Source organism: Ptychodera flava, unplaced genomic scaffold (assembly GCF_041260155.1).
Source record: "Ptychodera flava strain L36383 unplaced genomic scaffold, AS_Pfla_20210202 Scaffold_41__1_contigs__length_1339820_pilon, whole genome shotgun sequence".
NCBI lineage: Eukaryota > Metazoa > Hemichordata > Enteropneusta > Ptychoderidae > Ptychodera > Ptychodera flava.
In genome coordinates, this window is record NW_027248363.1 from 851543 (window position 1) to 878782 (window position 27240).

Consider the following 27240-nt stretch of genomic DNA (forward strand, 5'->3'; position numbering starts at 1 on the left):
GGAGTTGGATGTTCGGGAGGTGATCCTGATAGCTCTCATGTGACCAAATTGGCTATGTTTTTCCTAGTTACTACAGTTACTAGTGCACAGCCATTAGCTATCCCAGTATTCTGTCTTCCAGGCAAGCTATGTCCTCCTCCATATCCTCATCATATCCTCCTTCATGCTTTGGGATTATCAGACAGAGTCTGCCAGCAAGAGATTTTCCTACAGTAGACTCTCACATTTCAGAGCACAGACTGGCGTCTTCCACAGTGTCATTTGACGCCAATTATTGCACCTTCTGTCATCGGTGTGAGGCAAGGGCGGTTAATTTTCTCAAACCAAGGCCTCCTGGATTAGCAGACTTTTTTCTCTTCTTGGTCAGAGAGAAGAAAGCGTCTGTTACCACTTTTAAGGCTTGTAGTCAACTATAGGTAACATCTTTTCATTTGTTAAGAGAATCAGTCTATTTCTATTTTGACAACCTTGCTTTGGCAAGACCAGCTTCTTATCTTTGACACCTCAGTGGAGTCGTTCGCTGGTGTTGCATTTTTAGTGCAAGTCCTTTACGTACCTTTACAGTCAGCTGAGTTGACGTCTGCTACCTTCTAAGCTGTATTTTTGTTGACTCTACGACCGCCTTTGGCAGACTGAATTATATGCTTTGCCTATAAAAACAATTATAGCGCCATCGCGTTGTCAGTGGTCAGCAGATAATGTTATTTTGTTGACGAAACCCTCCTTTCTGGTCGTTAATTCGGTGGCCAGTCACCACCTTCGCCATTGGTTATTCCTAGTTGACCAAGCTGGTGGGCGAGAGTTCTCCAGATAGATTGTTATGTCCTGTCAGAGCTCTCAAGTATTATTTAGAAATGACCAAGGCGAGGAGGGGGAGTCAGACGCGACTCTTTTTTCCTCTCAGGAAGTCACCTGGTATGTCTTTGACTCCCGCCACTATATCTAGATGGATTGTTGAGACAATTAAGTTTGCCTACTCAGACCCATCACAGGAGTCTTTAGTCTAGGCCAGGGTGAATTCTCATGAGGTGCGGGCTGTAGCATCTTCTTGGTCCTTATTCGCAGATGCCTCTATTTCTTAGGTGCCGGCTGCAGTTCAATGAAAGTCTCAGAATACTTTTACTTATATCTCAGGGATATGACATCTGAGTCAGAGGGTATGTTCTCCTCGGGTCTGTTTGTGTTGCTCTTAGAGTGGCTCAGAACAAGTAAGAACCTTTTTCACTTATTTCCTATTTCCAAGTCCCGCCTCCTTGGTTTACCTTGGGACTCTGTTGGCTTATGTTGAGGAAAAAGAGGTATATTATTATGACATAGAAACAGTAAATTCCCCCTGTATTTTAGTTTTCTATTAATAATACTTACCTCTTTTTCATCAACACCTCCCTCTCACCTTTCCCTCACTTGTGATTTAGAGGTTGCTGTATTTATGAGAGACTTTTTGTTTTACGGGCTCTCTGGGTGTACAGTTTTCGGTGCAGGAGGCTGAATTTTGGCAGACTACGTTTGCGCTAAAGTTCGGACTGACATGTATGCGGTATTGTTGGCAGTTAACACCTGGACAAAATTTGAATATTCAGCGATAAAAGGAGGTATAGAGGTCTGGCTTATGTTGATGAAAAAGAGGTTACTACTATTAATAGAAAGTAAAATACAGGGGGAATTTTCTGGTTTTTTTTCCAGTGTGTCAGTTACCCAGTATTCCCCACTGTTCATCCTGTTGGGGAGTGGTGCTGGGTGTTTTCTGTAGTGTTTTCTCGTCACTCCCATCTCGATTCAACTTTTTAGCTTCCATTTGGTATATGTATATATACCATGGAAGCTATAGGGGTTGATCGGTCATGGCGTCTGTATGTTGTCTGTATGTATGTATGTATGTATGTATGTATGTATGTATGTATGTATGTATGTATGTATGTATGTACGTCCGTTCAATGCCAAATCTTGGGAACCACTGCTACTATTACCTTGCCACTTGGTGTGTAGATGTGTACTGGCCTGTAGATGGGATTTTGTTCAAATGAAGACGTCATCACCAAAAATATGCAAATGAGGTAGATTTTTTGTGAAAATGGATGCAACTGAAAAACTTTACAATTACTGGTTGAATTCCTTTGATAATTGGCATGTTTAGCCCTTAGTCAGACCTTTTGTGATTTTTGCAATTTTGGGCTCATACGTGAAATTTTCTATTTTGTATGAATTTTTTGTTATTTTTCTTTATTTTTGGTCAAAAATCAATTTCTCTCAAACCGCTTGTCCTATTGTTAAGAAATTTGATATAGAGGTTCCTGGAGATGACCTCTATCAGGTTTGTTCAAATCATGAAGAAATTTGCATGCATGTATTTTTGGGGCAATTTTTCACATTTTTGGTCAAAAAATTAATATCTCTGAAACTGCTAGTCCAAGTGCTTTGAATTTTGATATGCATACTCATAAGAGTGACCCAAGTCCAATTTGTTCAAATCATAGTGAAACTTGCGTATTCATATTTTTGGGGTAATTTTTTTCCCCATTTTTTGTTATTTTCCTCATTTTTATTAAAAATTTGTCTTTTCTTAAACCACTTTCCCTATTGCTGTCAAGATTTTTCTTTGGATGTTTGCAAGGCTTTTAGCTGTTTTATTTGTTGAAATTATGACAAAAATCGTAAAATTGCCATTTTCGGGAAATTTTTTCTTATTTAGTCAAGATAAATTGTTCTCAAAAATTATTTGTCTGATAGCTTTGTAATTTGGTATAGAAGCCCTGTTGGATACTATTAGATAAATCTTCTTCTGAAAGTGTTGGGGAAACCTCTAAATTTGTATATTTTAGGTAATTTTATTAATCTTTGACCTTAAATGACCTATACAAACCTAGGATTTGTTGTAGGGCAGTGTTGAAGGCTGTAACATAATTTTGTCATATTTGGTGTCAATCTGAAGTAAAATTTGACCCAGAAAACAAAGCTGGGGTTAATTTTTTCATCACGGACCAATCTTTCGAGCTTTTCCATGTAAGACACACAAGAACTGATGGACACTTGGATCTAGCATAATTCCAGATGTCATAATCACCCCCCACAGTGAAAGGCATTTCACTATTTGTTTATATCTGAATGATAGTACTGATAGCATTAATCGAAAATCTCAGTATGGGGCCAAGTGGAAGGATCAATGCAGAATTAAAAGTTCAGAAAATTGGAACTGACTTTGTCAAAATAACAACACTGACCTATCTAGCTTTTCAGTAACAGTCCTAAGGAATTTGCTTTTGTAATATTCTTGTTCATCTTGTCGAATTTCTCTTGAATCAACTGAATTTAAACGATGTGAGCACACCGGCCTTGAACATATTTTTTTTAGTGAAAGGAAGTGTGAGATAACGCTGATAGCCTGAGTATCAAAGTCTGCACGTGGGCTCATGTTTTAGCAATCTCTGTGTATGTGTCTGTCTCTCTGTCTGTCTGTCTTTATACACGATATCTCAAGAACGACTGAACAGATTTCAACCAAATTTGGTACACAGGTTCAGATCACAAATGGCAAGAACTGAGAAGGTTTGGGTGGGTGTGGCTTGTATATTAATGAAATTATCAAAGATTTAATTTTTTCAAAGAACAGTTTCCCATAGAGACATAAATGACAGTGTTGACATTTATCAAGAACTACTGCACAGAAGTTCATGAAAGTTCATGCTGATGTCAATCTCATATCATTATGATGATGTTATAAGTGTCATGTCAATAATCTGCTAAAGTGCTAATTTGCATATTTAATGAACTTTTGTAATTAGCCATGTAACTTAGAAACTACTCCACCAAATTTGATGAAACTGCCACTGGTACAGACCTGATAGACATCTGACTGTACTGTGAAGCATTCTGCAGTGTAAGATTAACTAACTGCTCATTTGGATATTTGATTAAGTTTTGTAATTAGTGACATAACTGAAAAACTACTTCACCAAATTTGATGAAACCAGCTACTGGTATAGATCTGATAGACATCTGATTGTACTGTAAAGCATGAGCAGTGTCAAGTTATAATGCAATAGAAGATGCTGTGCTGCATATTTCCTATGTTAGAAAGCAGGTTACTGTCTTTCAAATGGAAGCACAGTGTCATTGACACTATTTTTTAGGTTGTTGTTGGCGTTTTCTGACTAAACTTCCTACCTTGTGAATCCACTCCAAGGTCAGGGAGGGCTTCAGTCTTCTTTCTCACACAGACTTTTCGTCCTACCATGGTAGGTAACGTTTACATCATACATTTGTCACATTTGTTAACCTTCTACACCTTGTGAGACCACGTTAAGTGGCAGGGGGTTTCTGTTTCAACATCTGTTTAGTCACTTACAATGTCTGTCCACTCTGTGGTGGATGTTGTTGTTGTTGCCCAAGATAGACAGTGGAGTGAGAGAGACATGTAACTGGCGGTAATTTGGCCATTTTCTTGTGTTAAACCGGTTATAATCTGGATTTAGTATGTTTATCCTGTTCGGATAACATGTCTCTAATACACTAACAAGCTTAAATTCAGTGGCGGATGACTCGCGCCTTCAATTCACGTGCTATCTCACACTTTCTATATGAGGAGCCTCGAGATAATGCAAATATATGCTCACGTTTTGCCATCTCTGTTACGATAACGTGCGAGATTGTGTGCAGGATTGTTTACAATTTGTTTTCTCACATAGCATTAGCAGATAGTGATATTGAAGCTGTCGATGAGTGGAGCAAAGGAGAAGAAAATCCATGTGCAAAGGGGGAAAATCATACAAAGTTTGTCTTTCAGTCAACCTACTGGAGAAACATGTAGTCAAAGCTTGAAGGCATTGAAAGATCGTAACACATGGTCCCTGTGTGGAGGGACTGCGTAAAACAATAAAAAAACAATCAGTTTTTTTCTGCCGGCATTCAAAATCACTCACAGCTGGTTGTGGCTGCAGCTCACTTAATATTTTTTCAACTCATGGAGGGCATTCTGTACAAACTTATCTTGCTTTTACTTACTTGGTCTGGTAACAATAAATGACAATATGGCGTCGTTGATTGAAAAGATTGTAAACACAACAAAATTTTCAAACAAAAAATCATTTCAGATATATCAATGGCAGGAAAATCATCTCAATTGTCCCATTCCAAAATAATAAAATGACTATTTGCTTGTGGTTATAGCTTGATTGATATTCAACTTCAGGGAGACAATCAGTACAAAGCTGCTCAGGTACATTTTCAGGTATCAATAAATGACGATATGGTGCTGACGATGACTAAAAATATCGTACAAGAAACTTACCTTTCCCTTGAAAAAATATCCTATATTCTCCTCTCCTATTTCAAATCACACACGCTAGGCAATTCCTATCAATAAAAGATGATTTGGTTGTATCCAGTGCTACATTGGTGTTTTACCATAGGAGAAGATTGGTACAAATTTGACACATCTGGTCATCGTGATCACATACATTCATTCTGTCAAAGGTGCACAGCTAAACAATGATGTACACAAAGAAGCGACAATTCCAAAGAAACAATACAATTGTAAGCATAAAATAATTTACCAATTTACCCTTGAATATTGAAGCTATAACTAACCAAATATCTTTATTGAAAAAAATGACACCTGTTCTTGGAAGCAAATTTGCGCATTCCCGAGAGAACTGTAGCACACAACTACCGCGAACAGGTCTCAAATATGGCGGCGATGTGACGTCATCATGTAGTACTATTCTAATCGTTTATGTTGATATTTGTTTATAACCCAGATTGCACAAGATAAATGAAGCGGTCCTTTGATGTTTGCCGCAGTTACATGTGCCTCTTACTCCACTGTCTGTGGTTATACAGTGAGGGCGTGCCATAAGGGTCATAGGGCAATCTGATTAAAATCAGTTGTTGTGATGTGCTAGGTATTTTCGCCCTCATCCGTTGTGGTCGTTTACTTACCAGCGCTCGTCCTCGCCACACTACTTCTGAACCTGCGCCGTAGCAGATATCATTTACATCTCTCGCTACGACTATCCAATCAGAGTGTCTGTTATGTTAGTCTCAATAGAGGAAAGCCTAAAGCGGTGATCAAGTCACATTGTGATTGGTTGAGTAGTTTACTTTAAAAAAAAACGCAGGTTCAGATGTAGTGAGGCGAGGACACATGTACGTTAAAGACCACAACAGATAAGGACAAAATACCAAGCACATCACTACAGCTGATTTTAATCAGATTGGTCATAGGGCTGAAAGGTGAATGGGTATGATTCTCAATTTAACTTGCAAATTGGAGGCATTTAGTAGGAAGTTCCTAAAAGTCACCAGGTAGGTATTGTATCTTAATTCATCTTAAGGCATAAATGACAATTCAAAAAATGACATGTAACACATATTTGTTTATTGCAGAGAAACGCAGTGGTCGATCCAAAATAAAGAGGAAGCCATGGTCAAGCATTGAGAAAGCAGCTGTTGCAACTTCAGAATACTTAGAAGAATTCATTCTATTGAAGAAATTACCTGAAAGCATAACATAGAGAAGTGCATTCAAAGTGAACCCTGTTTGGCTCACAGGACATGGAGAAACGTTAGGGATTATGTCAGGAATACATATTTAACAAAGTGAAACTGCTGTTCCTGTTATGCTCATAAGTAAACACCGACTTTCTGTGATATATTACTGTACCCTCCATAACCATGAAAAGCCAGCTATATAACATCTCATTTTCTCCGCTGAATATGCAAATGAATTAGTCTATGTTTAACCCCATGTGTTAGTCCACCCGTCAGTTCTATATTCAGCACTTGACGAGTTAACATGTAGCTGTCATGTTTCCAGAGCTATGGTTTTCATCCTGTGTTGTTCAGCCTCTTTTCTACTGCCACGTTTTTCTGTTCAATCAGAATACTCACCCAGTGACTATATGGATTATTCTCTTCACGAGCTCCTTCCTGCAGAAAATTAGAGCTTACTCCCCTTAATCCTACTGTGATTACGTCACAGTACTCCCTAACTCGCCAGTTACTTTTCTGCACGCTGAAAATCACACGGTGATTTTTGCTGCTCCGTACTGCGACCGTCGCCACAGCTGTTTGCTCCGTTCAGGAAAGTCAGCTAAGTCATATTTTCCTTTTGGGTTCCTTTATTACCATTCTAGTGCGTTTTTATACGCTTTTCTGGTGTTTTGGCGATTTTTTATAGAGTTTGATTTTGTAGCAAGTGGTCCCGGTTCTATTCAGTCGCCGGCCATGTGCATGGCTCTTCGATCGAGACTCTTGTAAGTGGACAACTCTGGCACTCGGCACCCTAAACAGGTTTCCAACAAGTCCAAATACAAGGGCAAAGTGTCTAATAAATCCTTTAAATCACGCTCCCAGCCCTATAATAAAGACGACCGAAAAAAAAAAAACAAGAAACAGTCTCCTCCTTCGGGTCTTCGGGTTCCGGCTCAAAAGGGCAGCGCTCTGACTCCCCAGTAGCCCTCCCCCGCCTGGGGGGGTCTTTGTCACTTCACCACCGAATGGCAGACAGTGACAAACAATCAATGGGTTCTGTCAGTGGTCAAACATGCGTTGTCGTCTCTAAAACCGCAGGTCACATTTCCTTGAAATTTGATGTACAAGTACATAGGATGACCCAAGTCGGGGTTTTTTCACACTGCGGTGAAATTTTCACATTTGTATTTTTGTGACAATTTTTGCTTTGTTTGGTCAAAAGTTTCTTTTGAAGAAACTGCTGGTCCGATTAGTTTGAATTTTGGTATGCAGGTCCCTAGGGAAGATGTGAGTCAGTTTTAGTGAAATTATGGTAAAATTTGCATATTTGTATTTTTGAGGATTTCAATTCCAATGAACTTTAATGTCTATACCTCAGCTCTAAGATTGATTTCAATTGCCAGAAGTCTCTTTTGAAGAAACTGCTGGTTTGATTAGTTTGAAATTTGGTATGCAGGTCCCTAGGGAAGATGTGAGTCAGTTTTAGTGAAATTATGGTAAAATTTGCATATTTGTATTTTTTGAGGATTTCAATTCCAATGAACTTTAATGTATATACCTCGGCTCTAAGATTGATTTCAATTGCCAGGTTTCTACTATAAATTCAATTTTAAGATTTCAATGACATCTAGCAGCCAGTGCGCTAAGGTTCTTAATGTTCATATTTTAACAGCTGTTTTTATCTCAAGTTTAAAAATTATTCAGTTCCAATCAAATGCATACAGATGATCTTTTAAAAGGAGTTTTATTGAACATTTCACTTGAATTTTATTGGCATAATTTGCAGATTTTATGGAATTGTTCTGCTGATATTAAGGTGTTTTCATGAAAGTGTTTTTGTTAAAATGAAGTTTTAAGCAACTTATTTGAGATTATAGACCAGTATTTGTAAAATTTTAGTGTTGGCATGGTGATTTGTATCATGGAACAGGTGTGTGGATGCCATATCTGATGTAAACGAAAACCAGTATGCAGGTGATGTAAGGTCATGTACTTCTTTTGCATATTAAGTGCCATTGTTAAACATTTGAACACAGTCAGTACTATGAGATAGAAATCAATTGTCAATATGTCACACGACCAGACCTCATTCATTATGGTACAGTATGGATACTGATTATTCAAGATTACTATGCAACATGACCGCCTCATTATTCATCTGCATATGTAATTCTGGGCTAACCAATAGGGCTTGGGCACCGACAATGCTGCTTGCAGCTTTAATTTGTGGGCTGTTTTTCTCTGGTGTCATCATTGGTTTCTTGCCCTATACTGTTACAGCTGATGAAATGATCAGTAGTTAGTTATAAATACAACCTTGTCATAGTTTGTTTAGAACGGAAAGACTGAACATTCATTCTGCTATTTGGGAGGCAATTGATAAACCGTAGCTGATACATGGGAGAAAACACTAAAAATATATAGATAAATACAGTGACTGGGTCGTTCATGTGTCAATGTGCTAAGGTGATCTACATGCGTTTTGATTTGATTTGTACTCATTGCTGAAGATTTTGTGATATATTGTCAATCGATTTCAGTACACAAGTGCTGCAAGGAAGTCTCTTGATATTATCAAATGATATTTTTTAGTCCCCGCGGACGCAGTCCGGCGGGGACTTATAGAATGGGTCCCGTTCGTCCGTCCGTGCGTCCGTCCGTCCGTCCGGAGCCGTTTCTCAAACACTACTGAACCGATTTTGTTCAAACTGGCACATAGGTAATGCACTATGGCATACAGATGCACGTCGATTTATTTCGCGATACGACCGAATATGGTCGCGAGGCGGCCATTTTTTTGCGAATTTTCGTGACTTTGAGCCATAACTCAAACATCCATTAACTGATTCTGTTCAAACTTGGCACAAAGGCAAAGCCTGATGACCTTCATGTGCACACCAATTTATATCGCGATACGACCGAATATGGTCGCGAGGCGGCCATTTTTTTTGCGAATTTTCGTGACTTTGGACCATAACTCAAACATCCATGTACTGATTTTGTTCAAACTTTGCACAAAGGCAAAGCCCTATGACCCACATAGGCACATAAATTTATTTCACGATACAACCGAATATGGTCGCGAGGCGGCCATTTTGTTTGCGAATTTTCGTTACTTTGAGCCATAACTCAAAGATCCATTAACTGATTCCGTTCAAACTTGGCACAAAGGCACAGCCCGATGACCCACATGTGCACGCCAATTTATATCGTGATACGACCGAATATGGTCGTGAGGCGGCCATTTTTATTGCCAATTTTCGTGACTTTGGACCATAACTCAAACATCCATTAACTGATTCTGTTCAAACTTGGCACAAAGGCAAAGCCTGATGACCTTCATGTGCACACCAATTTATATCGCGATACGACCGAATATGGTCGCGAGGCGGCCATTTTTTTTGCGAATTTTCGTGACTTTGGACCATAACTCAAACATCCATGTACTGATTTTGTTCAAACTTGGCGCAAAGGCAAAGCCTATGACCCACATAGGCACATAAATTTATTTCACGATACGACGACCGAATATGGTCGCGAGGCGGCCATTTTGTTTGCGAATTTTCGTTACTTTGAGCCATAACTCAAAGATCCATTAACTGATTCCGTTCAAACTTGGCACAAAGGCACAGCCCGATGACCCACATGTGCACGCCAATTTATATCGTGATACGACCGAATATGGTCGTGAGGCGGCCATTTTTTTTGCGAATTTTCGTGACTTTGGACCATAACTCAAACATCCATGTACTGATTTTGTTCAAACTTGGCACAAAGACAAATCACTACGACCTACATGTGCACAAAAGTAATTGGTCATTTATTGAATGTTGCTCCTATAACTTTAGTTTTGCAAGTCACAAGCCTGACTCAAGTTGCATCAATGTCATTCTACAGCTGCCTAGACGCAAAGATTTTAAGAAAATAGACAAGCGGGGACTGTGTCATCAACGATGACTTGTTATTTTTAGTTTATAGACATGTTCAGTAAAACATCATGGCCATATTATTGGCCACACACGAGCAACTGATATCCTGTGAAGCTATTACAAGATATCTGATATCTGATGTCAGGTTGATTAACTCTTTGTCATTAATTTTGGTGATCATACAGATGCTTACTGTTCCACATGGTAAAATGTTGTTCAAGAAGGTATAATGAGATATTTACTTAGTTTGGTCATTGTATCAAGTTTAAATTTGGAATAAAATACACAGAAATACCAATTCTGAGCTTTAGTTTGTAGTATTTATCATGCAGTATACACATATTGACTGGCCATGAGGGCAACAGCATACGTCTGTAACGCGAGGGACTGTGAGTCACCCCCAACACAGACTGTTTCCCGAGGCCGAAGGCCAAGGGAAACAGTCCGTTTTTTGGGTGACTCACAGTCCTGAGGTGTAAAACAGATGTATGCTGTTGCCCGAAAGGCCAGTCAAAATGTTTTTTGTAACACACCTCATTCGCAGTCATGCATAAGAAAGCAGGACCGAGAAATATCTCCACTTTCATTTCACTCGTCCGGGGACGGCATGTTTGTTTACTTTCCAGTTCGGGCATGCCCAATATGTCATTTTTGAAGCGCTCCGGCATCATTTTTTGGAACTGATGCCCTGTGGGCAACAGTTCCGACAACTGATGCCTGATGACGACGTTTACATGGATCAGCGCAAAAAGAATGCATACCACGTGACTATCAATTGATGAATGAGAACACAGACTGCGGATGAGGTGTGTTACAATATCATATGCATTTCTTTAACTCAACATTTTATGTGCAAATAACTGTATCTCATCACATCATCACATTTATTGATCCTTCTGGGATGTACTGGTCAACAGACAATTTGGAAATTCTAATTTTCTCATTTCATCAAAAAAGTAGAGCTTTAGATTAATTATCAGTTATCCTCAACTTTAATTTCTGACTTCATAAATCACTGGACTTATAATTCAGGCAGTACTGCCATTATGACAGACTAAGCTGTTGCCTGTCCTCAGTTGGAGGCAGCCTTTAACTGGGGGTAGGGGTGGACATGTGACAATGACTGCTGACTTCTTAAAATATCAAAGATTGCCCTCTGTAACCATATATTTTTGGAATCGCCATAAATAATTGACCTAACAATGTGCAACTCTTTTGTCATCACTACAATAACTATACAAAATTGTGACCAAAACATATGTGTTTTTGCTAAGGATGGGGTACATTGGTAAATGATTTGGGAACCCTGGTAAAACTTTGGCTGTCCCCTAGTATGACTGCATCAATATGCCATTTACCTAGGTACAACCCTAAAAAAAAACACTTTATCGAAATCTTTATTTTTTTTTTACCATTTGTTAATTTCCATAGAATATCACCAAAAAGCCATCATTTGCCATCCAAGTAGAGTGATATAAAATTGTCAAAATGTGGAGAGTTTTTTTTGCATTTTAATTCATCAAGTATAAGGTTAGGTAGGTCGGGGAAATGTTTTATAACATCTGGCATCTTAAATTATCAGTAACTACTTTTAGAATTGCAATTAAATAATTGCCCCAAACATGCAAATATTGATCATGTTACCCTGGAATTTTCAAAATGGTAGGTTACACAACATCTGGCATCTGAAATTAAAGTTTTCCCATAATGTTTATATATTTGTGTAAAACATAGAAGAATGTCCCAAAATTACGCAAATACAGCATACATGCGTTTACAGAGCTACTTTTGGGTGCAGTTCTGGTCTACCTCTCACATCAAAGTTTTTTTTTACATTGCCAGCCAAAAGCACACTATTTGCACCATATTGGCCATATGTTACTGACAGATCAATGAGTAATTTCTGTCCACCCCCCTGTCTGTTCACATTGTCAATTAAAAACAGGAGCTTGTCTAATATCTAGCCATTCAGAGGATCAAAATAAATTCTCTTCTCTCTATTCCATTTGGCTGGTATGGCAATAAAGGCAGTAGGCCTTGGCATCAGCATTTTGAAATATCAGGGGTCAAATTGTCATCATGCAGCAGTATATTAACCAGTGCTGAACAGGTTCAAAGAAATATAAATTGTGTCCACTGTTAACTAGCGAAGCATCAAGTTGTGTGTCCACAGTTGTACAGCAGACCCCCAACACTGTGTCCACAGTTAATATAGCAAGCCACCAAGTTGCGTGTCCACAGTTGTATAGCAACCCACCACAGTGTGTCCACAGTTGTTAGGCAGCCCACCAACATCGTGTGTGTCCACAGTTGTATAGAAACCCACCACAGTGTGTGTCCACAGTTGTATAGTAGGCCACCAATATTGTGTGTGTCCACAGTTGTATGGCAACCCACCACATTGTATGTCCAATGTTAATATAGCAACCCACCACAGGGTGCGTCCACAGTTGTATAGCAGGCCACCAACATTGTTTGTCCACAGTTGTATAGCAACTAACCAAGTTGCGTGTCCACAGTTGTATAGCAACCCACCACAGTGTGTCCACAGTTGTTAGGCAGCCCACCAACATCGTGTGTGTCCACAGTTGTATAGCAACCCACCACAGTGTGTGTCCAATGTTAATATAGCAACCCACCACAGGGTGTGTCCACAGTTTTATAGCAGGCCACCAACATTGTGTGTCCACAGTTAATATAGCAACCCACCAAGTTGTGTGTCCACAGTTGTATAGCAACCCACCACAGTGTGTGTCCACAGTTGTATAGCAACCCACCAACATTGTGTGTCCACACTTAATATAGCAACCCACCAAGTTGTGTGTCCACAGTTGTATAGCAACCAACCACAGTGTGTGTCCACAGTTGTATAGCAACCCACCAACATTATAAGTCCACAGTTAATATAGCAACCCACCAAGCTGTGTGTCCACAGTTGTATAGCAGGCTTCCAACAATGTGTGTCCACACTTATATAGCAATCCACCATGCTGAGTGTCCACAGTTGTATAGCAACCCACCACATTATGTATCCACATGTACAAAGCAAATAATCAATCATATTTCCTGTACAAAACGGCAATATTTTATTTGTTTTCATAATGAATAAGTAAATGCATATCCATTGCTCTATCCAAAACAACCCTTCCTGAAAAACAACACCAACATTAACCCCCATAAAACTTTAAATATTTTAAAAATTGAGGTTAAGATTCATAAACCAAATCCTATGCCAGAAGTTTAAAACCACCGACTGGGGCCTCATAGACATCACATGTAAATTGATTCAAAATGACCATGGTGCACATAGTTTACTATTAAACAAGACAACTCTTAACTCAACGTGATGTCGAAGAAGCATGTGAGTCCTAGTTCATTTTAAATGTTAAAAACACACCCAATGGTGATTAAAATAATTGCTTGGCGATCTAAAAGACAACACTTGCGAAAACTAACAGAGTATGCATGCCTGGTAACGTTATATTTACTGCTAGGTACAGCTTCTGAAAGATTGCAAAATATTTACAGGAAAATAAACTTTACACATGTGATTACAAAGTCCTGCCAAAAAGAATTTGATACATTTCAGATATTACCTTTTAGGCTTATTATACACAGCATTTGAAATGTAGAGCAGGTGGAAAAAATACGTACTTATTATGGGCATTTTTCAGGTCATATCTAATGTAAACAAAGTGCCATATTATGATGGGATTTATTCAAATCGTGAACGAGTAAGTTATATATCCATAACAGTATCAAAAACGGGCAAATAAAACAAAATAATTGTGTTAATTTGAGAATAACAATCCAAACCGATGCTAGTGGGATGCTTTCGTACATTATACCCCTCAAAGTCAAAGGTACAATTGCCGGTATGTGGAGTCACATTTCACATAGTTTAATGACAACCTACTAATAGTATTGGGCAAATGTACAAAACAAGACCCTAAAGACCTGCCTTCCAGCATTATACATAGCAAACTAAAAAGTACAAACGAAGACCTGCGATATTTCCAGTATTTAAGGGTATTATTTCACCATTAATGGCTTATTTTGTCAAGAACGGTGGGCGGAAGTCAATTCCTTACCGAAAATAAAGTTTGGACTACATGTAACTTTCGACGTAGTTTCAAAATAACCTAATCTTTTGGACATTTTTCAGGTCCAAATGTACAACACGAAGACCCTGCCATATCTCTCGTAATAATCGTCCATATTTCGTTGGGATTGATTCAATTAGTGAAGAAGTAAATTATACATCGAGAAAGTCATTGAAAATGGCCTTGTGAAACATTAAACTTAAAATAATTGCGTCTTTTGGAGAATCGAATCCAAAACCGATGATTGTGGCTTGCTTCCCTACATTATACGTGGCAAACTAAAAAGTACAAAACTAAGACCTGTGATAGCTCCAGTATATATAAGGGCCATATTTAGTCGGTATTGGCTGAATTTCATTTTGATTGCGAGTACTGTGTTTTATAAAATGTTAATGGCCACTGTTATGTTATGTCGCATAGCCGAGTATCCAGTCTGACTCGGATTGCTATAGTAATTTGGGGGTATTATGTCTGAAACAGGATATTAACGGTGTACTAAATAGTAAACAGTTTGATTCGTCTTTTCGGGTAAGATTGCCACATTGCATTGTCCCTATAATGAAAATTCAGGGGTCTTCGATCTTCATTTTGTACACCCCTAATTGTATACTAAAGATAAGATAAGATAAGATAAGATAAGATAAGATAAGATAAGATAAGATAAAAACTTTATTAAATCCCTAAAATAGGGAAATTTAAAACGCCTGCTTGACAACACTAAAACAATTTAAATCACAAATTAAAAAGCTAAAATACGTGTAAAACAGTACAACATCACAAACCATAAAAACAAAGTAAAATTGACATGGGATACTTCATTCCTCTGTTAAAATTTGCATTAAAATATTTACAGCTTGTGGAATAAATAGTTTGCATAGCGCTTGGTACGATCAAGCATCACCAGAGACTCTGGTTTGACACATGCCTATGTGACGACACTGTTGCTTTAACCTCTAAAGTATCTGAATTTCTAATGCCATACTACCGGTATTGTCAGATGTAAACCATATTTGAGTTGTCCATCAAAATGGCTGTAGGATTTTTGCACTCACAGTTGCATTCAAATGTTGTTGGGCAGTGTCCACAGTTGAATAGCAGCTTATCAAGTTTGTGTCCACAGTTGAAGCCAACTGTGTGTCCACAGTTGAAGCCAACTGTGTGTCCACAGTTGAAGCCAACTGTGTGTCCACAGTTGTATAGTTGTTTGTACAAAATGTGTATATTGGGTGTGTCCACACTGTCTATGTAAAGATTCACATTAGTAAAACAAGGTATTTTCAAAAAACTGCTAATTCAGCAAGATTGTCTTCATTCGTTGGTTATGTCATTGCAATATTAATAGCCTAGGCCTTTAAATAAAAATGTCCACAGTTGGAGGTTGCATACCAAAGTCCACGGTTCGCACCTTTCACATGTATGTGTGTGTGTGTGTGTGTGTGTGTGTGTGTGTGTGTGTGTGTGTGTGTGTGGGTGTATGTATGTATGTATGTATGTATGTATGTATGTATGTATGTATGTATCTATGTATCTATCTATCTATTTATCTACGTATGTATTGCATATTTTGCATATTTTGTCAGAACATGCTGACATGAAAGGGCTATCAACAGAGAATATTCAAACAAGGCTCCTGGTAAAGGATATAAGGGGGTGATCCTAGAGGAAAGGGAAACGTTGCAAAAAATGTCATGAAGGAAATTGCTACATCAATCAATTACTCTTCATTTGAGAGTGCTTGCACTTTTTGTATATTATTTTGTATGACGATGATGACGACTATGTCGACATTGAAGAATAATCATTAATTTACCCTTTCCGTACCACTGGAAAACGAACGTCTTCTTGTCTGTTCCATTTTAAAAATTCTCATAGTAAACGTATCATTATTTTTGGGAAAAACACAATATTATACTTAAAGGTATACTGCCACCTGTTCCAATTTTGCCACAGTTACCATGGAAAGAGAAAATCTAACCAGTCACAGATTTTAAGCAGGTGGCCGCTTTTTAAAAACAGCGCCCCCATATGGACATTTTGAATACCAAGGAACGCCCCTTTGACCATGTAAAGGAATATTTAGATTACAAGAGACTGTATACCTTTAATCAAATTGTTCTGGTCAAAAAAGTGATTATTTGCGGTAGCGCTAAAGCAGAGATATAGAAACTAGTAGCACCCTTCCACCACTTCCGATCATCAGTATGGCAGGCGAATACAACTCACCGGGCACATTCGGTATTTTGTAAACCTGATTGGCCCATCCGCCACCTTCACCATCGTCGGCGCAGTTGTCAGCTGGTCCGTATTTCTGGTAGGTGTCTTCGGCGATAATACTGGATGCACACCATCCTCCAGCTTGAATAGCAAAGACTGAGTACCCACGATCAAATGCAGCTTCTCTACACTTTGTGATGGCATCTTCCCTGGCAGTGTAGCTGCCATCAAGCCTGTCGTCTTTCCCTTCCAATGTCCCTATTGCCCTGTCCGCCGTGTCTTTCCAGCATCCAAGATTTTCTAAATCTTCATCTGAAAGAGATGGGATGTGAATTTTAAGTTCAATAGTTAATAGTTATAATTTTGTTACGATGACAAGCCGGTATGTTGTTTGAGTATGCGAAGCAAACTTAATTTGAAAACAATGGCTTTATGGTGTTTTTATACGTTGTTCATCAAAATTAGATAAAATTAACCAATTTGAGCAAGACAGTGGGCAGCAACTTACTTTGTGCAATTACCAGAGGCACAATAGCCACCAGAACGCAAAGTATCTTCATCTTGCGGATTCCAAGAAAATAAATCTGCAACAGAGGCGGCGGTAAACAATATCACAAAAACAACTTAGTACGCATAAAAATATTTCCAAAGTTTCCAAAAGTAACACGATTTGAACTGAGTATAGAAAATTACTCTTTTAAGAAAAGTATCAGGAAATCAAAACGTAAGTTTACAAAATCGATGGTTGATGTCTTTGCTTGGCGACTAGGTGCAGCACGTAGGTTCAAACTCAGCAATTGAGAAAGAGGGACAAACTCCACCAATAATGAAACGTGCTAAAAGGTAGAACGCGCCACGGGGACAGATAGTCAGATTCTCGGACAATTCTTTTCTAGTCTACCACTTGTCGGGGCTCATTATAATGGTCGCTGGAATGTTTTAACTGCAGCAAGTTTATTATGGGTATTGAAATAACTGCCTAATGTTAGCACTACAGCTAATCAAATAGATTAAATTTAGAAACATGCAAAACCATAATAACCTTGTATACATTTATGTAAACAGCTACCCTTGATGTTATATATATGCGAAATTTTAAAATACATAGCTAAAAAATTAGGGAAAAAACAAAACAAAAAAGTTGCCATAACAGGCCCAATCTGATGGGACGGGCGACAAAATTAAGACTGTCATTTAAATAGAAGAAGATTGTGCAAAACGACGCAAAGCGGATTTAAAAGAGATCTTAGTTAGTCGTCAAAGTTGTGGCTTGTTATGCAATTTTGAGATAACCTGTAAAACATATGGATGCAGTGATTAATTTAATAAAAGGTTTTGAACTTTAAAGTAGAACATCAAAAGCCGATACCGAGAACCTGAAATAAAGATTTTCGGGGGTGAATATAGAAGACCAAAATATTGCTATGAAATTTGCTTGTAGGGAATGGTTTGAAAATATTATGCAAATGAAGCAACATGTTTGATGGGGTTCAAAATCAAGTCTATCAGAATTTAACTATTTCGCAAAGACGGTAATTATCAAACGAAAAAAAAAGACTTAGATTCTATTTTATTGGCCCCCACTTGAGCATAGAGTGTTACCAAAGCAGTGAGGTAAACAGCAATAAGCGAAACCAATAAATATGACAATACCCCACCAGCTAATTGTATTAGTAACAGCGTCATTTTGTGATCAAGAAACGAAAAGGACTCCCTATGATTGCACGAAAAACCGGTATTGGAAATACAGGTACCATCTGGTGCCAATGCGATGGGCATGCGTAGTAAAAGAGAGTTTTTGATGCGGGGATACAAACCATCGAGTGAAATGATGTGACAAACTCTACTGTACTGTATACAGTGAGCTGTTCTTTGCGTGTTTACATTCACTTCCATTTTCTTATTTGTAAAAGGAGCTAAACATGATCAACGAGATACCACGAGATACCGAATACGACTTTTTCATCTAATTCACATTGGCAGTAACAATTGGTAGATTTTACAAAGATAACATTACTGATTCGCTAATTGAATCAGCGCAAATCTGCGACTCGATTAAATAGTGTTGCACACTTGTTGTTAGATTTGAAGCGAAACAGACGAAACACGAACAAAAAACAATCGCATTTTAAGGAATATTACGGAATAGAATGGAATAAAGTGACACGTAAACAAATTCGCCAAATGGTCACCTAACTATCATATCCCGATGTAGTACATGCCTTTCATTTACCAACACTAAGCAATACGCCATTACCATGCGAAAGTCGTTGAAGATAACATTTAAAAAATTTGTGTTGCTTTGTAAGTTGGATTAAATAAATAAAAAAGACCTTAATTTCATATTTAATAATAATTGAATCGTCATTATCATCATCATCATCATCATCATCATCATCATCATCATCATCATCAGACACTTATATACATTACACGATGTCCACAGAAAAAGTATCAAGGTGAATCCTTGGTATAGATTTTTGTGGACAGATAATTAGTCTGACATTTCTGTCCTGTCGCAAAAGCAAAAAAAAAAAATGAAAACCTTAATATATATTGTTGATAGGACAGCACTCCATTCACGTAGTTCGTTCCCCAAAATTTAACCAGCTCCTGATTATGATGTTTGAGATAAAAGCTTTGAAACAATTGAACTCATGTTTATTGATGTTATAATAAACTCAAAGCGAGTGCATATTCATGGTTATCTTTTCCAATGCAATCTATTCCATAACGAAAAGCAATGAACACGATTGGAATATTGGGAGAATAGGATACTGTAGAGATGTTGGTTTCATCACCAAATTGAAGCTAGTCTACGTTTTTGGCAAATCACTTTTTATCGGTAATTTTTGATATTGTAACTTTCAGATACAGCACATTTAACACTTTTGGTAGATTTGAAGATCCTCTCCTCTCAAATTAGTCCTAGTCGAGCGTGTTGATGGTGATGAACATGCCGATTGTCTACAGCTGCAGAACAAGGAATTCCATTTTGCCGAATATCTCATAAGTGGTGACGTCTGAAATATTTTTCATGTCACTGAGATACCAGCCTGAGGTTGACAGATACAGAACCTGGGATTTCAGTAACAGTCAAACACTCATACCCTACCGTTCAAGATCAAATGCAGCAAGAAGATCGATGAGCAGACGTCAGATAAAAAAAAAATCCTGAGGAATTATTCATTCGATCAGTGTTTTTCACGTTGCCGGATTGACATTTATTACCTGATACACCCAAAGGTCAGTTACTGTGTCTAAGACTAGCTTTCGGTCACTCGGTCAACCAGTCTTTAGGGGCGGGGGCAACGATATTTGTTTCCGCGCAACTTAAATGTGCAGACCTGCTCGGACAAGACATTTTACTACATGGATCTGTTTATGGTTCAAAGTTAGAATAACCCAATCGTCACCTCGCTGTTTTCTTGAAAGGACAGCTGGAAACAAAACGATATTTCCTGCCTATGACAAAACCAACAGCTACTTTTCTATTTTCCTGAAACAATGTACGCCCGATAGAACTAAGTTATTGAAGTACATTGCTTGACAATTGTCGAGTTACATTGCTTGTAACGGGCACTATGCGTCTCTCTTTATAAAAGTTGTTAGATTTGGTGCACGAAATTCGATTATCGTCTATTTTTTAAAATATAAGTGATCAATAACACAGGTGTACATCGGTGAAAAATACTCTAGATTGAGGGTGGTTAAGATTTCGTTTTGCAATGAGAAATGAAATGACGAGAAACTTACCTGCACTGAAGTCTCTGTACCGATACAGTGTGAGTTATGTGGACGTCTGATGCAATTTATATAGTTTTCTTTCTCTAAAAATAGTTTTGGCCAAGCAAAACAGGTTAGAGGTCAATATGTAACATATCAACAGTATCATCAAGAGTATCATGATGTGCACAATAAAGTGACGCAATTGTCACTGTTATCCTCCCTGAAGTAAAAGAAAACCAAACTTTTTTTATCTTTCGATCACATTGTTGACATGTCGTCAATGTGTGGCTTATTGCCTTTAGTCCTTTGGGGAAGGATGATATGTAAATTCACTTGTTATCATTCGAAAATTCAAGACGTGTAGCAGATACACTCCGTAACTTACCATGCAAGGAAAAAAAACGGTTTCACAAGCTAGGCATCTTACAAATGTACCGCGGAAACGAGGATTTTTATATTGTATTTCTATTTTAGTGTCATAGGATCAGACATAAGAATAGCAATCACGTATGTTTGTTACATGTAGCAGAAACTGTGGCATACAGCAAGTTTACAAACATAAATTCACTGTTTTGTCTGTTCATATAATCATATCCAGATGTAACATGTTATGCTTTTTGGCGTCATCTCATTTACAAGCGAAAATGGTTTTAAAGTAAGCGTGGCTGACCTAGATTAACATGCGCAAGAAAAAAAATGAAAAGCATGTCTTGCTTATCCTTTGTCACGTTCAGAAATTGTTTATTAAAATTTAAAAAAATGTATATAACGCTATAGAAATCCATCTTTCAGCTTAGCAACTTAAATTCGGAACTATAGCCACTTGTACTGGTACCAATATTAATGCAAATTAGCAAAAACAGGATGCATGTCTATGGTAATCTATATATATCACTCAGGTTAGGAATTTCCAGGGCATATTGAGACAAAATGTAATTTCCACAGTGTTAAAAAGAGCTGCAAGGTTGTAGTTTGCAAATGTGGCGTCCATATTGATTGACAGTACGTTGACACGGTAAATGAGAGAGACAGAGACAGAGAGAGATAAATACAGACGGACAGACAGATAGGCAGGCAAACATGCAGACACACAGGCAGACGGGCGGAGGGCAGGCCGGTATACAATGCAAGATCCGAGGTACATGAATATTCCACATTGATTAAGGGTCATTAGCATAGAATATTAATACCGAAACAACACTCATTAGTGTAATCTGCATATTTGATATCATTATACCTCGCATCTTGGACTAATAGCAGGCCGGAGGACGGACGAACAGACAATCAGAGATATTTATATAATCATGCCAGTAATTAAATATCCAGGTTCTTATAAAAAAGACATTAACTGAGCAAGGTTAAACTACCTACAAGTGGAACAACGAAAAACAACTAAAACTGACGGTCCAGGTTTCCAGGCTGGTTAAGCACTCGCACTTTCTTACTCTTTCAAGGAGTCAAACAGTCTCAAAATTGATACTTGCGCAATTTTCAGTGGCGTTGTTCGATAGTTTGTAACATATCCCAATGTCAGTTATTTAACTTTTGAATTACATGACATGTCTCGTGTTTGAGGGGAGAACCCGTGTCCCTTGGCGCGTTACAGCAAGCTTTTATTGTATTACGTGAAGGGAAATATAAACGTGCGGACATGGAGCATTTTCCTATGCTTTTGCTCTTCCAGAATTATTGTTATTGAAAATTAAATTTACTATTTTTATTATTTTTTATATCTACTATTTAATTATGTTTTTTGGGGGGGAGTCGGAGATCCGATTTTATTTACGTAAATTTAAGAAGTTTCAGACCTGCATTAAGAGAGCTGATCATGAAAAAGAAGAATTAATATTTCTTGTATGTCGATTTAATCATAAACTTGTTCGTCAGTTACACCAACGGACTTGTTTTGTATTTAGTTGTCAGCATTTGCTTTGTTCTTGCTGTTGCTGTTGTTGTTGTTGTTGTTGTTGTTGTTGTTGTTTCTTTTAATAACGAAATCCGTAAGACCGAAATTCCTAACATATGACCTGGCGGTGAGAAGCACTCCATGTAATCAGCATCCACTGGGAGGGGATATGACATTACACTGGTCCTTTAATCATTCCCTTTCAAGGCAATAAGTTATTATACATTACCAGGTCCATGGGACATTTGTGATTTACCAATTCAAGTAGGACCATCCTGACCCACTGATAGTTAGTGGTGGTACCAGGTGTCCGGAATGGGTAAGCGTACCCAGCTAGCATGCTACACCCGTCGGGATTGGTCCCAAAACTATCTAAATATTTTATGAAAAGATACAGGATATGAATCACTATAATAAGTCGCTAATCATTTGAGTGACCGAGGTGTCATTTTTGGCCACAATGTCATCATATGGACCGTAGAACTTTTGGAAAGTCCTCACGAGTCTTTTAGATTAGTATAAACGTTTCGCATATGCTTCTTTAGTGTTCAGCTCTTTAGAAACCATATTTGAAGGTTACAAACCAACCCATCAATATTCCATAAGGAATGCCAACAATTTTACAAATCATCTAAAATCATTTAAATGCCCTAATTCTTTGTTTATATCATGCAACATGCTATTTCAAAAGTCTACCTGTAACTTTTAAAGCGCAAGGTTGTTAATCTCGTTTTAAGGCTTTCCTCATGATCATCATTTCTTCTGATAGTATACACTATTCTCTGTGGTTTTGTTTCTATTTTGTCTATTTCTTAAAGGTAACTTGAGTTCATTTCCGTCATTTTTTCTGTTCGTTTTGAAGTAGTTTACAGTAATTTCCATTTTGTTGTATTAGGTTCAGATGGTCCCTGTTTGTGCATCTTTTTAGATTTGTTATATAATTGTCGTTTTACCTTTCATTTTTCTAAGGTCCTCCGTTTAAATCAGCATTGATCATGATGACTGGGCTAACCGCTGTAAATATGAATAAACAAAATAAGACCATGCCTCTTTCGCTGCAATTCAGATGTCGAAAGTGATATGTATTTAGGTGAACTAGACCTGCCTTTAGCAGAAGATCGAACACCAATGACCTTCATTTTGACGAGCAATGAATATGTAAATTTTGTTAGTGTCTGTCTCACTTGAAATAAGTATTCAAACTACTATATGGTGTTAAACGCTCGCATTGTTCTCCCTGCTTATTTTTAACTTGCAACTATATTTAGGTTTTATACTTCAACATACCCTGGAAAATATAAAATTCAAAGGTTGTAAACTCTATTTTGCTTAATACTATGTATTGTAAATATGTATACATCAGCAATTAATATTTATATACTCAAAAAGAACTGTTGTGGATATAATCATAGACAGTCGAGAAAGACAGGCGAGAAACTTTCTCGACTGTCTATGATATAAGGAATCGTATCACCAAGATAAAGTAATGCACCACTGATTCAGTGGCGTATCGCCATGTTACCTAGCTAATATAGCAGAATTCTAAGTACTAACCAAATAGACCCTACTTGGGGAGTTATTTTCTTTCATTACAAAGGGCGTGAAGATTGGAACAAGTTGAGGAATTGCCAATTTGATCGTACATGTATACACCCTCAGACTGCCTCGTATGAACTTTTACATGAACCCTTGTTGGGCAAGTTACAAATTGTATGATCAACATCTTCATGTGTAATAATACATATGGACGCGTGCAATTAACTCTCGCAACTACTGTTGCAATTTTCTGACATTTTCGTTGTTGTTGAGAGATAGATGGATTTTTCGAGTCCCGTGTGATTAGCTATACAACATATCTTCTGCACGTTGTCCATGGTCTTGTGTTCCTATAATGACCCTTGACCTCATTCTCAATGCAATCCTGTATGATGAACATTTGTCCATATTGGTTTCGTAAGTGACCCTATACAATTTGGTCATATCCTATAGAACCTGCGACCGACACTCTAGGATAACAATATCATGTTGTACCGTTATAAGGGTTAATTAGGTCATTGTATGTCTTATAGTAAGTGCCTAGTGGGCCAGTGTTATCTTAACGTATTTTGGCAGTAATCCTATGGGAATTATGTGATTGGGTATGGACATATTAGGCTATTAGAATGCTTATCCATACGACAATAATGCAGTGTAACTAGTCTTTGAATTGAATGAGAACGGAACATGACCCCATGGTCAAATAGTAGAGGGGAAAGATGAGTACACAGTGCAACTCTGGATACTGGAAAATATCAATTGCCCTCATAAATGTCTTATTTTCTCAGGATTATGTCAAATTAGCTCCTGTTTAACTTGTCAAAACATCGTATTTGTAATGCTGTGCAATGCCCGTCGTTATTGTTGCAAATGAATTCTGGCTGGCTGGGACTAGAATTTATTTGTCTTGAGTAAAGTTTAATATTTTAGGTTATTCACGGTGTCTGGTGGGATTATATTTAAATTGTATATCTACATATATTTGCAAAGAAAAGGATATGTTGCTGGAATGTATTATCGGAGACTTGCAGAATATGCCCCAAATTTGAATTTGATATTAATATAAACAATACTAGTAGAAAACATAATCCAGTGTGAAAATGATGAAATAGATAAAATTAGCTGAGTGTGGTAATTGCAATTTTGCATTAAAGCCACAGTGCCAGTGTAGCAGGTGATATGTAATGATTCATTGCAGTGGAAATTGCCTAACCTGAATAGAAATATAAGATAACTATCGCTGGTATGGTTGTTAAGTCTTTAGTATCATCCAACAGATGGTATGCATAACTCGGCATACAGGTCAGGGCTGTATCCTTGTCAATCTTGGTGTGCTTGTTTAAAGGATGTCGACTATAGTTTATGTACGCACCAGGTGAAACGAAAAATATTGGTATTGTATTTGAATAAAGTAGAAAGATAAATGTTTATATCTTGTTATTGTGGAATCTCAGGGAAATAAGAAATTTTGTATAATTGCTCATTTTGTAAGGTCCACAATTTCTGATGTCTGAACCGAACATGTTTTTAAATGATCTAAACCTGCATTTTAAGAGCTGATCAAATACCAGAGGGTTTCATTTTGGAGAGCAATGATTATGTAAATTATGAGCCATTCTTCCATCGCTTGAACTGTGCGATTAAACAATAATATTATTAACGGTACATTCCGTTAAACAATAACCCTGTTCTTTTATTATGAGTAAGTCTGCGGTTATATCTAAGTTGTATACCTTCATATACCCTAGATAAGATATTACTGGAACGCTGAAACAATAATTTTACAGGGATCAGAAATGTAAAAATGTGATGTATTATAAGTATTTATAATTTTTCCTGGGATAAGAAATGTTAAACATACGCTGTATTATAAGTATATGTATATATTAGTTTTTTTCAATACACGACATAAAGAGGAAATTTAAAGTTTCTTTGGCTGTAACGTTCGGTGTGTTTTCGATGAGGTCAGTTACTTGTAAATATATTTTCCCTATCCTGCAAAGTAACGTAAAACTACCTGGGTTCAAGTAAAATATTGGCCGACCAGCGGGAGATGAAATACTTGTTAAAAGGCATGGGATAGAAACTGCAACAAGCTAAAACAAACAGTAAAATACTGACCTACCAGCAGGATATAAAACACTTGCAAATCGCAGAGAATCGCAGTTTGTGTTTTTATTCTCTGCGAGTTGCAAATGTTATTTTATTTGTCCCGCAGGTCGGTCAATATTTTATTGTATTCATTTTCACTTGCTTCAGTTTCATCCCTCTTTTGAGGTCGTTAAAATTTGAAATTTTTACCTGGGTTCAACTTGTCGAAACAGCTTATGAGTGGGAAATGTACATCAGATTGAGAGAAAATGCAATATAGTAGGTACTAGAAATTATTTTCTTTCAAGAATTGTGTTCGATATTGCAGACAACCACTCTGATGATAAACGTCAGACTGGTAATTGCCAGTTCCATTGAAAAGCATTGTATCTGAGTGAAACAGGTAAACCTTGGTTTCTGACTTACAGATACCTTTACTTCCATCTGGCTGTTGTGTCTACAGTGATTTGATTGATTGAAACATTAAAAGGAGAATGGAAACAAACAAAACAAAATATATTTTATCGCAACCGTGTTTGAAATCAAATATCCAGTGAAGCAATAGAATTACGATATTCATCACTGTGGAATACTTCTTTTAACTTTGTGAAGTCAATAATTGAGGGAACTCTATTAAAGGCATCACAGAAAGGGAATGAGGATTTTTGAAAGGCTAACATGAGGGCGCTCTAGAGTTCACAAATTTCAAAGAAAACATATGTAAGCTGTACGTAGTTCACATCCCTTTTAGATGTTTAATCAATGTCTACAGCAATATTGTGACGCTTATGGATTTGGCCGTTAGTTTTAGCGGGATAGGCGTCAAGTATCTCATGCGGGTTAAAATGTATGGAAGTTAACGTGGAGGATATGTTAGTGGAGGACAATGCAGGAAGGAATATTGCAGTATACATGATATTTCAATAGTGGATAGGGTAATGAAGTTTGTTATTTAAATGATAAATTAGATACGCGTAAAACAATTTTGGGAAAATCGCGCGCCCTTTTCGAAAGTAAAAAATGGCAATTGGTAGTTTGAAATTGACACAGAAGCAATCGAAAGGTCGGATTGTTCGATGTAAAGAAATAGGTAAGTGCTAAATTGAGGAATCAAGATAAAAAAGTAATATGACTTTGCCAAATGTCCACCTCCTTTGAAATTTGCATTGGTCAATGTTTCTTCAAGTAAAACAAATATCAAATCTTTGAAGACAAACCTACAGAGTACAGTAGACAACTGTGTTTTCATGGAGCCAAGTCTATA

The 27240-nt window shown here is 37.5% G+C and overlaps 2 protein-coding genes across 2 annotated transcripts in view; one reads left to right on the top strand and one right to left on the bottom strand.

Annotated features, from left to right (window-relative positions):
- LOC139128016 (uncharacterized) overlaps nucleotides 1-10695 on the top strand; it is a 45824-nt gene extending 35129 nt beyond the window's left edge. Inside the window, exon 4 of the mRNA XM_070693884.1 lies at nucleotides 6382-10695. Within this exon, the coding sequence (XP_070549985.1) occupies nucleotides 6382-6509 (128 nt within the window). The 3' untranslated portion in view covers nucleotides 6510-10695. The remainder of the gene's footprint in view (nucleotides 1-6381) is intronic.
- A 5726-nt stretch (nucleotides 10696-16421) lies between these two features.
- Nucleotides 16422-20520, bottom strand: LOC139128032 (uncharacterized). The gene is made up of 3 exons (XM_070693899.1): nucleotides 20471-20520; nucleotides 17223-17298; nucleotides 16422-17026 (listed from the first exon to the last, which is right to left on the bottom strand). Exons 2-3 carry the CDS (start codon nucleotides 17272-17274, stop codon nucleotides 16647-16649), a joined length of 432 nt encoding a protein of 143 aa, XP_070550000.1. The 5' UTR covers nucleotides 17275-17298; nucleotides 20471-20520; the 3' UTR covers nucleotides 16422-16646.
- Nucleotides 20521-27240: the final 6720 nt, after the last annotated feature.

Bases quoted from the DNA above. Each gene is read 5' to 3' on its own strand.
- LOC139128032 (XM_070693899.1), bottom strand. From the start codon at position 17,274: ATGAAGATACTTTGCGTTCTGGTGGCTATTGTGCCTCTGGTAATTGCA. The intron at 17,027-17,222 runs GTAAGTTGCTGC...CATCTCTTTCAG, and splicing joins GCCTCTGGTAATTGCACAAA to ATGAAGATTTAGAAAATCTT.